The sequence below is a fragment of the Pocillopora verrucosa genome, chromosome 3, assembly GCF_036669915.1.
Source record: "Pocillopora verrucosa isolate sample1 chromosome 3, ASM3666991v2, whole genome shotgun sequence".
NCBI classification, from domain to species: domain Eukaryota; kingdom Metazoa; phylum Cnidaria; class Anthozoa; order Scleractinia; family Pocilloporidae; genus Pocillopora; species Pocillopora verrucosa.
In genome coordinates, this window is record NC_089314.1 from 11,293,213 (window position 1) to 11,305,164 (window position 11,952).

The window sequence follows — 11,952 nt, forward strand, 5'->3', positions numbered from 1 at the left end:
CATTCTGGGATCGTCTCATATAAAAAGTGGGCACCAAGCGTGACAGCGGCCATCTTGATAACTAAAGCATCGTCAACATTTATACACTTTTACCTCGCGATTTTACAATTTTTTCCAGTTTAAATTAGATCATAGTTTGTATATAGTTTTAATAATAGTTTGTATATAGTTTTCACTAGTTTGTATATAGTTTTCATATAGTTTTCTCGTCGTTTTTGGCGTGGAAATGAGCGAGACAAGTGAGCTTTCCCTCGAGGAAGTCAACACATGGAAGGTGGACGCTCTCAAGTTATTTTGCCGTAAACGAAATCTTAAAACTTCTGGAGCTAAAGCTGAACTTGTAGCCCGTGTGTTTGCAGCATCAGAGATGGGAATCCAAGTACAAGCATCGGCTAAAGAACTAATGTGCATCACGGAGTCTGAGAGAGCGAAGCTATTGTTTACTCCTGAGGGCAGCAAGCTTCCCGATCCTCTTGGGCTAAAGGACGGATGGATTGATGAAAAAGATGGGCTAACATCATGGCCTCCTATATTTCTAAGTGACATTACGAAATATCTGATGGCTGATCATCCTGGAAAGGATATTAAACTGCACGAACGGGTCATGAATGAGTACAAAGAGGGGAAAGCATACCGCTTATTTGACTCGGGCTTTCTGAAAGAAGTTTTCTACCATGAACTAGAAAATATGGATTTTTGCTTCTTGAAAGCAAAATGTACGCATTCGATGAAGGTTGGTGATACACCACATACATCATGGATTTGTTCAAGAAAAAATGGAGAGATTATCAGTGCCTACTGTACCTGTACTGCTGGGTATGTTAGACTTTCTGTTTTATAAGACTTTAACTTGTAACTGATGCAAAATATAAGCCTAAAATATCATGTTTATCATATACCTCGATTTTATGACTAATGTTGTTGGTCTAAGCTCAATATATATTATACTTTAGAATGTTTAAAATATTATGTCTATCATATACCCTAACTATTTGTTATTTCTTGTTTCAGTATGAGTGGTTCTTGTATTCATGTGATGGCACTGCTGTTCAGAATTGAAGCAGCAAACCGTAATGGTATGACAAATCCTGCATGTACGTCCAAAGAGTGTGTGTGGAATGTTCCAATAGGAAACAAGACTGTAATCAAGCCCTCTAGAATTTGTGATATGGAGTGGAAGGCTTCAAAGCTAAATAAAGGTATGTTATTATGTTTAAAATTCTAAACAAAGTATTTACAGTATGTATACTGGATAGACATAAGTGTTATCTGGGGACATAAATAAGAAAGTTCTTATTAGCTTGTAACCTAGCAATTAATTTACTTTTATTTTGTGTTTTTCTAGAGACGACCAGACCTGCCATCGATAGTCGCCGAAAGTTATTCAATTCACATGAAGAGTTGAAGCCCCTGACTCCAAAAGGAAAGAGGAAGTCGTTTTATAATAATTTGAAGGACTTGTTGCCAGAATCGGCATTCATCAAATTAGCAACGGCTGAGTTTGAGGAACCGTGTTCAACTTCCGTTACAATAGAAATTAATACTGAAGTACCTGAATGTGTAATGCCTAAGTCATCAAAGAAAGACTTAAGTGCTGATGATATACATCTGATTGAACAAGGCACCATTGGTCAGTCTGAGAATGAGGCATGGCACGATTACAGAAAAGGCCGATTAACTGCCTCTAATTTCTATAGAGTGTACACAAAAGTTGAAACCCTTAAAACTAAGGGGGGTGATGCACAGGAACTAGTGGACACAATCCAGGGTAAAAGTAATGGACCGTCGGAACATTTACCTGCTCTAAAATATGGAAGAAACATGGAGAAAGTTGCTAAGGATAAGTATGTGAAACTGTTTCAGAGGGAGCACAAAGATGCAAAATTCAGAGAGTGTGGACTATTTATTGATGAATCTGACCAATTCATTGGAGCATCCCCTGATCTGCTTGTTGAATGTTCCTGTTGTGGATTAGGGGTGCTAGAAGTGAAGTGCCCTTATTCTATTGTTAATGATTTACCATCAGAAGACAATCTTTCCTACCTGGTAAAGATTAATGGCAAAATTGTCTTGAAAGAGAAGCATGCATATTTTGCACAGATACAGGGACAAATGGCTGTGACAAAGAGAACATGGTGTCACTTCCTGGTCTACACCCAAAAGGGTTATCATCTGGAGCTAATCAAGTTCAATAATGATTACTGGGAAAAGATAAAGCAAAACCTAATTTGGTTTTATAATAAGTATTTAAGTGAATGAATGCTCGTTAATTATAACTTGATACAAAACTTTATTTACATGGTGTAAACACTAAAAATACATTTGTACATTTTATATACAATTTAGAATTTTTACAATTTCATATCTGGAAAAACTGGTCTGACAGTTCTAAATTGAACTCAAATAGTCTCTGAATAGAACAGTAAAATTGTCTGTTGTGGAAACTGGAATGGATGAATCAAATCATGAAATTTTATACAAGTAATGCATTGACCACACTTCAGTATGATTGAAAATGTTACAGTTTGATATTGTTTGCAGTTATATATATAGTAATAATAAATAATATATTATTTATTTGTGTTCAGCGACACATGAGCTGTGAAATGAAGAAAAATATTTACAAATTATATCTAATGATTGTAATCACTCTACCAGAATAATTTTCTCTTGTGAGGTCCTTGTGGTGCAAATAATATAACAGTTCTTATTCAGAGTGCACATACTTAATAGCTGAAGCATTAAATGGTACTAAATCATACTATTACTTAATTTTCTTGTTATGTACCATTATCAACACTATTTAGTATTATTTGGTACCATTTGTATGAAAGATTAAGTGATTGCACTCTATACTAGTTGCTAGTAAAGTAGAGCAGAGATTTTGAATAACATTTAACCTAAGAAAGAACTTAGACTAATACATATTGGTATCCTCTAAATTTATGAAGTTTATATTCTTTCATGGGTTAAATGCTGTCAATCTTTTTAGCTATTTGTACATTTCTTGTTAATCATTTTTTACCCAAGGGTCTATACAAGTTACATAAGGCTGCACAAATAAGTACAATGTTGTCTATACTGCCAAGCAGTGATATTGGTAGTTCATGCTTTATCAGTCTAAACGTCTTCAACCGTCTTATTGCTTGCTCAACAAAGATTCTAAGATTTGCAATTTCTTTTGTTTTAGCAACTTCAGCTTTAGTGAACTGCTCTTGTCCACGTTTACCAGGGGGGATGTGTAGTCTTGAGCTTCTGATTAAGAGGTCTTCAGCAATTGTGAATCCACGGTCTGCCATCACTTCATCGCCAGGTTCAATGATATCATAAAATGATGATTCTCTTGTCAGATGCACATCTGAAGTTCTCCCTCCCCATGCTTTGGATAAGAAATTGAAAAAACCATGTGGTGTTATTGATACCAACAGCTTAGCAGTGTTGTGATGCTTGTAGTCTGACCACGTAGCTGCTCTAAGGTTTGGGTCGCTTGGGGTTTCAATAAATATTTCTGTGCAATCAATGATGTGGCGTACATTAGAGTAGCCTGGCTTTTTAAACTTTGCGGGCAAAGTTGCTTTCACAACATCGATGGAGGGATTGTAAACCAAACATTTAAGTTCACTTGCTAGGATTTTCACCCAGGTAGTAACAACATTTGTTACATTTGTAGTTGAAATTCCAAACCTCTGTGCTAAGTCAGCATTTGTTGATCCAAGTCGAAGTTTCATTAAGGTCAAAAGAAACTCATCTTTTTCTGACAAAGCTCTTTTAGGGCCAAACTTATTTGGTGTTTTTTTGAAGTTTCTTCCTTTTTTAGTAGATTTTTTTGGGCCACTCCAGTAGTTTACTTTTTTAATGTTTCCCTTCACTACTTCAAACAACTTATTGAATACTCGTTTTGATGGTAGGCCGGTTAGTAGACGAACAGATGAATTTGTTTTCAAATCAGAATGTTCTAGTCCCTTACGCTGTCTGGCCTTGAGTTTTATCTTACATGCTTTGAGTTCACTTTCAAGTTCTTGGAGTTTTTCTTTGAGATCTTTGATCTCATTGAACTGCTTGAGTCTTTCCTGCAAGCATTTTTCTTTCATACAGAAGTCAGGATCTTCTAGGTTGTACCAGCCAAACGAATATGCATGATCGTGAGTGATATGGTCGGGTCGACCGGCAGTAGTACAATGTTCTTCTTCTGTTATAAACGAGGAACTACTTGGTTCTTGAATCACAGGAGCATCTTGACTATCATGTGCATTATCTTGAGTATCATCTTGAATATTATCTTGTGTGTTATCTTGAGTATTATCTTGAGTTCTTAAACGTTTCATTTCTTCTAGTAATGATGATCTATCAGTAGGCGGTTTACGGTTACGAGTAGACTTTGTCTCGTAGCCCATTTTGAGTACAGGATCAGGGTTTTCTTTCGTGGGTTTCCCATCAACAAAGTGCTCATTGCAGACTCTCGACGAATTATTAGGTTGCCAGACTTCTCCTTTCGGGCCTTTTCTCTTTAGAAGATGGATCCAGCGCTTTCTACCCTCATTGTTTTTGCGTTCAGTAGGGAACGGAAATAGCTTGAACGGCAGCGGACAGTCACATGGCGGAGTGCCGTGTAAACAATCGTGAACTTCGCATTGCTGTGAAGCCCATTTCTCAAGCTTTTTCCCACTGTTATGGCACCCAAATACTGCACAATTTCTGTGCCCAAAGACCATGTCATTAAACGGCTGCAAAGTAATAAAAATACGATGAGAATCTTTGACTTTTGACAGTTCTTGTATTCGCGAATGTCACTCGCGCGCAGGATTGAATCTACTACCATTAAAAGCTTAAAAACAGCTAAAACAAAGTTAAAATTTGTAACTTACCTTTTGAATATAATACCCACGAAGATTATTTTCCAGTTGATATCACTTACAAGAACAAAAAGACTGTATTATAGATAAAGACACGCTTCAAAGAACGCATTGAATACAGAGACACACGCCATATTGTCACGCTTGGTGCCCACTTTTTTTGTGAGACTATCCCAGAATGCATTGCGCGCGAATTACCTTCCGGAACTCTTGATGCACGTATTAAAAAATAATAACTACAGTGTTCATGTAGTGCTACTGTTGCCATGGCCTAAATCTTAAAAGAAGAAAGAAAATCATAAGAGCACAACATGCTGAATCCTTTGTCAAAAGTCTCCCAATCTAAACCAAAACTGATCCCAATACAAGAAAGTTATCTACTTTGTGAGTGCTTATACACTAGGGATTCACCATCAGGTCTTGACACCTCATTTCACTGCCATTTTAAATAAGTAAAGCGATGTTCAGCAGTGATTAAAAGCAATAGAACCAGATCCACTCTCCATCATGTATTTTGGGATCCAGAGCTTCTCTTTCAAATGACCCACAGGGGAATAATATTTACTGCAGAAATAACACGGTCCATAACCAAAACTTGTCACCCATTATTTGTATTCACTACAAAGTTTGCTTTGGCTAACTTAACAGATGAAACATCTGTCCTGTCCCGTTTCCGGTGTGCTGCCTAAAGATGAAAACATCTGGGCAACTACAAGCTTCCACCTACTCTGCAGTGAACACACACTTGTGAAATTTAAGTGATTGAACAATGTTGAGTTTAGCCTTTGGTATTTACCTTTCTAATCATGATGATTTCATACAGTTAGTCTGGAAAAATTAATACCTCCGCCAATCATTGAATTTACCTTACAAGGGAAGCTTCCGCTAACTTAACAGATGAAACATCTGTCCTGTCCTGTTTCCGGTGCGCTGCCTAAAGATGAAAACATCTGGGCAACTACAAGCTTCCACCTACTCTGTAAGGAAAGCTGAATTAAAGTTTAATATTTCACCATCACTTTTCTGTAGTTCCAAGCTTGCAAAGGAGGTCATTTGAAAAAAGAAACCCTGGTAGTATGACCAGAAACAGTGGTTTTGGCTTTCAATTGAGCCTGAAGTAAATAACAATTCTCCCACAGAATGTGAAATCCTTACTTGTGCAGTAAAGTATGTCATACAATAGTCAAATCCACATTATAAATTTAAATTTATAGCCAGGTCATTTTAAAAACAGAAGAAAAATACCCTAAGATCGGACGGAGTGGACTTGGCTTTCAGTCCACCTAAAGCAAAACTTCAGTAACTTATCAGTAATTTTATTAGAAAGCTATTTTTTTAAAATAAAGGTCACAATATTAACATCATTAAAACACTTTTACCCTTTAAGCCCCAATACCTAAATACACAATTTGCCAAATAATCTCCACGCATTAGTCAAGAGAATTAATTTGTTGAAAGATGAAACCCTTCTCCTTGTGGTGTTTATTTGGTTGTCATAATCTTTTCCTTTAATGAAGTAATGATGTTGTGAGGGGAAAACTGTTTTGGGTAACTCTTGGGACTTAAAGGGTTTGTAGCCCTGCCACAGTGTCAGAGTGTTTTAGTTAGGGGAGATATGACAACCAATAGAGAGAAGGAGTATGATGTCACTTTACCATGGTAGCAACATTTCTGGATCACAACAGTGGGGAGCTTAAGCAACAACCACAGCGACGGCAACGAATGGCAAAAAAGAAATCAGTTTATTATATAAACACCAATGAAATACTAGGTGAGCTTTCTTGCAAAAACTTGATATCTTCACAGGTGGAAATAACATGTTATCCTCACATGTGAAAATATCACCTTTGCTATGGCTAGATAATAAATCGTGCCTTTCACAGCAAAAAACTGTTAAAGTGAAATGGTTTGGTATTTCATTGGTGTTTACATAATAAATAGAACATTACATGGCCGCTTGGACATCTCTCTTCTCATTCAACACTTGAAGAGAAATTTCTTATCTCCGTGCGGCCATGTAATATCCTCTAGCAAAATAACAACTTTGCACGTGCATCACATTTTTCTGTACATTTCTTATCCATCATTGCAAGTCTGCAGCTTGAAACTTCCTAATTTCACGTAACTGGTTTATGGAGTTGGTGAACACAGCACAAGAATTTTCTTTTTCTTTTTCTAAAGTCAGATATGGTCCTTTTGGATTCAACCCCAGAAAATAATTTCGCCACGATTTTACAAATTAAAAGAAACTGAATAAGATCGATAAGTTTGAAACAGTGTGAATTCACTTTTTAACTGACCTTTTCACTTTGTTGTCATCAACAAATCTGACATAACGACTTCTCCTCTCTATTTAATATCAAGAACCTAATCATGATGACAGAGACTTGACACTGACCAAGAGGTGATCCAAAGAAGCCCTAGCATTTGGGTCATTCTTTAAGCTGCATTCACTAAGGGAGAGAAGTGGCTTGCAACCAATCTTGGTTGCAATCTGCCTTAACAGACGGCCAAGGGCATATACATGACTTGCATGAGATGGAGGGTGGGTTCCTGCAACAACTTCAGGGGCAACATGTGTGTACTTCTGTTTGTATGTCTCTTCTTCTAGTTTGGACAAAACTTTTCTACTGGCTTCCTGTTTTCTAATGCACTTTCCAAAATCAATGATTACTGGCACAAACAGTGTATTTTTGTACGTAAGCAAGATGTTATCACCTTTTATATCCTGATGAATCAGTCCAGAGTTGTGCAACACTTTGAGTGCTTCTAGAAGTTGCAAAATGACATCAAACCACTCTTGATTTTTTAAAACCAAGGTACGGCTGTGTAACGTCCTGTGAAGAGTGTATGCTTTGACTTCCACATTGCAAAACTGAAGTACTAACAGGTAAGGTTTGCTTTGTACACAAATACCATAAACGTAGGGAAAACATGGGTGATCCAACTGTTTCATAAGTGATGCTTCTTTGATAACACTGGACTCTGATGACAGGTGTGTGTTAAATTGTTTAACAGCAACTGAAATCCCTCTGTAATACATTTTATAACAACGTCCAAAGACACCACATCCCAGTAACAGAGGTTGGTCAGTAGAACCACTTGGATCTTTCACATGACTGAGATGACTTCTCTTTACATGTGACACCGGTTGATCTGCAGAAACTGGGGCATCTTTATGTGCCTGTTTCTCATTCTCCATAGTGTTTGATTTATCCATTTTGCTAGTCTGAAAAAAATTAATACCATTCTTGCCAATTATGAAATCTGATTGGTTCTCAGTAGCCCTTACATTTTTTAATTGCTTAATTTTGCTGACGCACCCATTTCACCCTCCCCTCTAGATCCGCTCCTGATCTAGTATAAACAAGAACGCGGTAAATCGCGTCCTAGGGCTTTGAAATTTCAAAGTTTTCTGGGGAAGCATACACAGACTTTTCCAAAAGGAGGGGACTAGCGGAACCTTGTTGTTACAGTCGGTTACTGTATTTAAACCTGCAGGGGCCCGTTTCTCGAAATTCCCAATAACAGGGTTCGTACGGGTCCTGGAAATCCTGGAAAGTCCTGGAATTTTATTATCGCATTTTCCAGGACTGGAAAGTCCTGGAAAAGTAATGCTGGTCCTGGAAAGTCCTGGAAATCTGTTAAACTGAACAAAGTAATAAAGTTTTCTCTAAAACAAATGAGCAAAGTTTTTTTAGTATTTTTATAACGTATTCCTTTCTGGTTTTGACCGCATGACCGCATCTATATTTTTTCATGTTTCCCGAAACTGACACGAGTGTAACTCTGGATCGAGGGCTCATGTATCATCATAAGCTCATGCGCAGTAGTAACCTTGATGCATGCATGATTTTGTAAACGGGTACTCAGTGAATGGGCGTCTTGAGTTTTAAATGTTTTGTTCCGAAATATGCCTGGGAAATGCTTGTTTAGTGACCGATGGTTGGAAAACTCTTCCTATAAATTGTGGCTGGAACGTGACGCGGACAAGTTTAAAGCAAAATGTAGAGTTTGTATGAAAGCGTTTGATGTATCAAATATGGGAGAATCGGCATTGAAAAGCCACGAAAAGGGAAAGAAGCATATTCATCTTATCGAAAAGCAACAAAGAAATACAACAGGTGACATAAGAAACCTTTTCTCGAACAGCTCTTTCGCTGCCCCTCGAACAGCCACTGAAAGTAACAACTCTACTTTGACTGTATCAAGTAGTGCCGCTAGTACAACAGCAGGTATGTCCGGGTTCGTGACGAGGAATGATACTTTAACTGCTGAAATTTGGTGGGCGCTAAAGGTGAATAGCAGCCATTATTCGTATAATTCCTGTACAGATATAAACTTCTTAGTGCAGCAAATGTTTCCAGACAGTGACATTGCAAAGAAATTTACCTGTGGGGAGAAAAAGGCCTCCTATCTTTCTTGCTTTGGTATTGCACCATGTTTCAAGAGTCTTCTAAAGGAAAAAGTCAAATCTTCAAAGGGATATGTGCTTTTGTTTGATGAAAGTTTGAATCACGAACTGCAAAAGAAGCAGATGGATTTCCATGTTCGCATCTGGAATCATGACAAAGTTGAAACTCGCTATTATGATTCACAATTTCTTGGGCATTCTAGTGCAGAGGATATGCTTCAAAAGTTTCATTCTTGCAAAGAGGACTTGAGCTGTAGAAATCTGATTCAACTCTCTATGGATGGGCCCAAGGTTAACTGGAAATTTTATGAAATGGTAGAGCAAGAATTGAAGAGTGATTTCAGTTGCACTCTCCTTAACACAGGCAGTTGTGGTATACATGTTGTGCATGGAGCTTTTAAGGATGGTTGTGATGCAGCTGGATGGACGGTGCAGAAAACTCTCTCCAGTCTTTACTGGCTGTTTAAAGACAGTCCGGCTCGAAGAGAAGACTACATTAGAATAACTGGTAGCAGTGTATTCCCCCTAAAATTCTGCCAGCACCGGTGGTTAGAGAATGTGTCAGTTGCCGAGCAAGCACTGGAAGTGTGGCCTCACATTGTCAAATACATTAATGCTGTTAAGGCAAAGAAAGTTACTGATCCCAAGTCCAAATCTTACGAGACCATTAGCAGTAGTTGCTGTGATCCCTTGATGCCAGCAAAGATTGCCTTCTTCTCATCAGTGGCAAAACAGATCAATCCTTTTCTCACAGCATTTCAGACTGATAAACCTATGCTGCCATTCATGAGTATCAGTTTGTACACTTTGTTGAAATCATTGTTGAATAGGTTTATCAAGGGTGAACTTGTTACCGAGGCAACATCTCCTCTGAAGATCCTGAGGTTGAAGCCCACTGATAAAGAACAGCAGTTAGACTACCAGAAAGTTGATGTTGGCTTTGTGGCACAACACATGCTGAAAGAAAAATCTGGGAAATTGAGTGAAAGGCAAGTTCTTCAATTCAGAATGGAATGTAAAGATTTTCTTGCAAAAACAGCCTCTAAACTGCTTGACAAAACACCAATAAATTATCGACTAGTAAGAAGTATGTCTTGTCTGGATCCAAGGCTAATGGCATCAGAGAAAGAAGGATGTGTCAAAAAAATGAAAAGAGTTCTTGAAATTCTTGTGGAAGCCCACAGATTGAAGGCTGATGAGTGTGATGAGGTGATATATCAGTTTGGACAGTTTTTGGATGAATGTGCAGGTAATCCTGACTTTGAAGATTTTGACCCTAGTGAATCCTCTTTAAGAGTCGACACACTGTTATATGAACACATGGCTGGTAATAAGCAACTGGCAAAAGCATGGGGGGTAGTTGAATTATTGCTGCTAATGTCTCATGGTCAAGCCACAGTTGAAAGAGGATTTTCTGTAAACAAAGAAGTGGCAGTTGAGAACCTGTCGGAAAGATCGTTCATTGCACAGAGGATTATTCATGATCATATTGAATCAGTTGGAGGCCTTGCCAATGTAAAAATCTCAAAGCAACTACTTATGGCATCTGCTGGAGCGCGACAGAAATATATTTCCTATCTAGAAGAGCAGAAGAGAATTAAAGTGTCCCAGGAAAACACGCTTAAAAGAAAGGCAGCAATGGATGGGATTGATGTGCTGAAGAAGAAAAAACGGCAAATTGAAACTGATATAGAGGCTCTTTTAAAGACTGCAGATGAATTTGCAGATAGGGCTGAAGATTCAAGAAACCTTACTTGGGTTGCCAAATCAAACAGTTTGCGAAGATCTGCCAAGGAAAAAAGGGCAGTCTTAAAGGACATTGAAGAGCAGTTGGAAGGAAAGCTCCAAGAGCTGAAAAATAATTAACCCCACTTTGAATCCCAAGATGTGAATATTAATTCTACTTAGTATCAGTCACGGATTTCTGATGTTACTTCTGAGATATTAAGAGTTCAATGAAAGAAGTTGATATTCTCTGTTTTCTTTGTTCTCATTTGTATGTCTGACAATGTGTTGAAATTGAAAGTAGAAATGAATCTTTTATACTTATGAGAGTGAAAGAGTTAAGGTGAATTTTGGAGTCCTGGAAAAATAATCTGAAGCCTGGAAAAGTCCTGGAAAAGTCCTGGAAAATTGTTTCTGAAAAAGGGTACGAACCCTGCAATAATTAACGGGCCCGTAAAGCTGTTGTTGTTTACATGCAAGGTAGAGGTTTCAATAGTTTTGCATCTAACATGATAAAAATATCAGTTAATGAAACAGAATGGAGTGGTTTACTAGCCAGAACCCACGTTCTGATTCTTTATATTTCGATTTGAAAATTTGATTTCGGGCCCGAAACGTTACCGGGGCTTTCGAGAAACGGGCCCCTGGCTACTTCAATTAGTAATGAATACATAGCTGTGAGATATTTGCAGAAGCGGAAGATGTTAAAAGTCTTAACCCTTCACTGTAAACATTAGATGATATTTAACGGACTACGAAAAATTACATAAAATGGCGTTCCTACCCGTTCACGAAGACGTAGAGCATATGCCATTCAGCGTAATACTTCCTCGCAATCTTTCATTCTTCGCTACGGTCATCGCTCGCTCATCTTCAAGTGCTAACAAAGCTTTTCTTCTTTTATCTTCTTTGTTTGCCGCTCTAGCCTTTCTCTTTCGCTTTCTTCTGTCGTTCTGCATT

The 11,952-nt window shown here is 37.9% G+C and overlaps 3 protein-coding genes and 1 pseudogene across 3 annotated transcripts; 2 read left to right on the forward strand and 2 right to left on the reverse strand.

The window, feature by feature from the left end:
• LOC131770257 (uncharacterized) lies at window positions 1–2,577 on the forward strand. The gene is made up of 3 exons (XM_066164370.1): window positions 1–816; window positions 1,012–1,199; window positions 1,346–2,577. The coding sequence occupies exons 1-3, from the start codon at window positions 227–229 to the stop codon at window positions 2,257–2,259; spliced, it is 1,692 nt and encodes a 563-aa protein (XP_066020467.1). The 5' UTR covers window positions 1–226; the 3' UTR covers window positions 2,260–2,577.
• Window positions 2,578–2,673: 96 nt separating this feature from the next.
• On the reverse strand, window positions 2,674–5,012 carry LOC131772622 (uncharacterized). Its single transcript, XM_059088575.2, has 2 exons — window positions 4,866–5,012; window positions 2,674–4,724 (listed from the first exon to the last, which is right to left on the reverse strand). The coding sequence occupies exon 2, from the start codon at window positions 4,710–4,712 to the stop codon at window positions 3,015–3,017; it is 1,698 nt and encodes a 565-aa protein (XP_058944558.1). The 5' UTR covers window positions 4,713–4,724; window positions 4,866–5,012; the 3' UTR covers window positions 2,674–3,014.
• Window positions 5,013–7,176: 2,164 nt separating this feature from the next.
• Window positions 7,177–11,952, reverse strand: part of LOC136280055 (cyclin-dependent kinase 1-A-like) — a 4,896-nt pseudogene continuing 120 nt past the window's right edge.
• On the forward strand, window positions 8,581–11,409 carry LOC136279948 (uncharacterized). The gene has a single exon (XM_066164461.1). It carries the CDS (start codon window positions 8,767–8,769, stop codon window positions 11,131–11,133), a length of 2,367 nt encoding a protein of 788 aa, XP_066020558.1. The 5' UTR covers window positions 8,581–8,766; the 3' UTR covers window positions 11,134–11,409.